This window comes from Saccostrea cucullata, unplaced genomic scaffold (assembly GCF_032062105.1).
Source record: "Saccostrea cucullata isolate Sc308-1 unplaced genomic scaffold, CSIRO_AGI_Scuc_v1 ctg3928, whole genome shotgun sequence".
Taxonomy (NCBI): domain Eukaryota; kingdom Metazoa; phylum Mollusca; class Bivalvia; order Ostreida; family Ostreidae; genus Saccostrea; species Saccostrea cuccullata.
This window is the reverse complement of record NW_026936621.1, coordinates 2974-4931: the sequence shown is the minus strand read 5'-3', so window position 1 is coordinate 4931 and position 1958 is coordinate 2974. Positions and strand designations below refer to the sequence as shown.

General features: G+C 40.0%; 1 protein-coding gene across 1 annotated transcript; it reads right to left on the bottom strand.

The window, feature by feature from the left end:
- Positions 1 to 429: 429 nt before the first annotated feature.
- Positions 430 to 1392, bottom strand: LOC134245940 (putative nuclease HARBI1). Its single transcript, XM_062728172.1, has one exon. It carries the CDS (start codon positions 1390 to 1392, stop codon positions 430 to 432), a length of 963 nt encoding a protein of 320 aa, XP_062584156.1.
- Positions 1393 to 1958: the final 566 nt, after the last annotated feature.

Genomic DNA, 1958 nt, shown 5'->3' with positions numbered 1-1958 from the left:
TTAATAACTTCAACTTTGAGAATGCAAAGCGTGCTATTGACAAATATTTACTATTTCTACACTCAAATTAATAAGCAAGCAATGACCAAATTATGTTTTAATGATAAGAAAGTTGTAATAATCCATTGATTATTTCTGACTTTTTAACAATACTTTAGAACAGTCATTATATCATCTTGTTGCCATGGAACAGACCCGACTGGGGAATTAAGGTAATGTTTTATATAAAGCCTCTGCTGTTTAGCGTCAAATGTGTCCATATTTCCACCCCTGGTAATCTGTATAGTAAACATCTCTCCATGCCCCAGGAATTACCTGATAGAAGGTTCTGGTCCCCAGGGTATCTCATTCTCATGATGTTATGAAGGCACACGCAGGCATTTTCACAACTCCTGATTCTTGACTGACAGTAAACATCTGAATCGATTTCTAGAATACCAAACGCATTTTCAACAACTCTTCTACTTCTAGATAACCGATAGTGAAAATCCTCTCGTCATAAGAAAGACCTCGTCTAGAGAAAGGTTTCATAAGCCAGGTCCTCATACCAAAAGCATCATCTGCGATAATATAGTAGCCAATGGGTTTATCATCACCGGGAAAAGGGGTCGCTGTTGGCAGTCCTATTAATACTCTTTCAATCGCTTGTTTAAGATCACTCTGGTTCCAAATCTGGGCGTCCGAAAATCCACCTTGAGCGCCAATATTAACCCATCGGAACTTGTAGTCAGCGACAACTAGAGCCATCAGTACAATATAGTGGTAACCTTTATAGTTATAATACAACGATCCTCCATTTTTTGGACACCTAATGGGTACATGTTTTCCGTCGAGAGCACCTAGTGTGTGGGGGAACTGCCACTTAGCCTCAAACTGTTCTGCTATAGCTTTCCACTGTTCAGGTTCCGTGGGTGTCAAGAGAACGTCTTCTGAATAAACAGACACTATGGCCTCGCATACCTCTCTTACTATACCACAGATTGTATTGTGGGCAACTCTGAAACCATACATCAGTGTGTGGTAGCTGTCCCCCGTAGCTAGGTACCTCAGAGTAATTGCTAGTCTCAAACCAGGGTCAATAGATTTCCTGTACCAAGTGTTGCGCTTGTTAATCTTTGGAGTAACCATGTGTAACAGTTCTTGAAACATAAGAGGGTCCACTCGTACAAAATTCCTATATACAGATGGATCTTCTGCATACATCTCGGACATTAAGGCTTCATACTGGCCATGGATAGGTCTTCGGAGAAGCCAATCTCTCGTCCACCATCTCCGCTGCCTTCGATCACGTCTCTGGTCTTGGATGGCCTGAATCATTGCCCTGGCATTTTGTGAAATGTCAATGTCTAGTTCTAGCATTTCCAAAGCAAGCATCAGTTGTTGATTATTCATGTTTGATAAAAATTTTGCTACTGATGGTCAGACACACAGTTTTTATAGGGTTTATAAATGTCAGCTGAATGACTGACATTAAAATGATAAGCATGGCAAGCATGGCAACGCTTTATCCTAGAATTTTGCCTTGTGCCTTCGTACTCCGTACAGTGTCGCTATAAAACGTATAAAAACGTAATAAATCTTAAGATTCCTTTGTTATTCGTAATAAAACGTAATTGGCCCGTGTCGCACCGTAAAAAGATCTCAGCAAACTCTTCTTATCCGTAGTAAATACGTACTAGAACCGTATAATCACGTAGCTCTCCGTATCAAATCGAAACAATCCTTGACAAATTGATACATACGAATTACTACGGATTTATACGGAGTTAAAACTGACTTCTACGTTCTAAAACGGTTTAGTAAGTTTTACTAAGGAAGTACTACGGTGGTTTCATCCGTAGTGGAATTTTGAACATGTTCAAAAATTGTCTCAGCTATACAAGTATTGTTACGTTTGGATACGATAACAGACGGAAAAGCCACGGGTCAATACATATCGCCACGAATGATGCCGGATC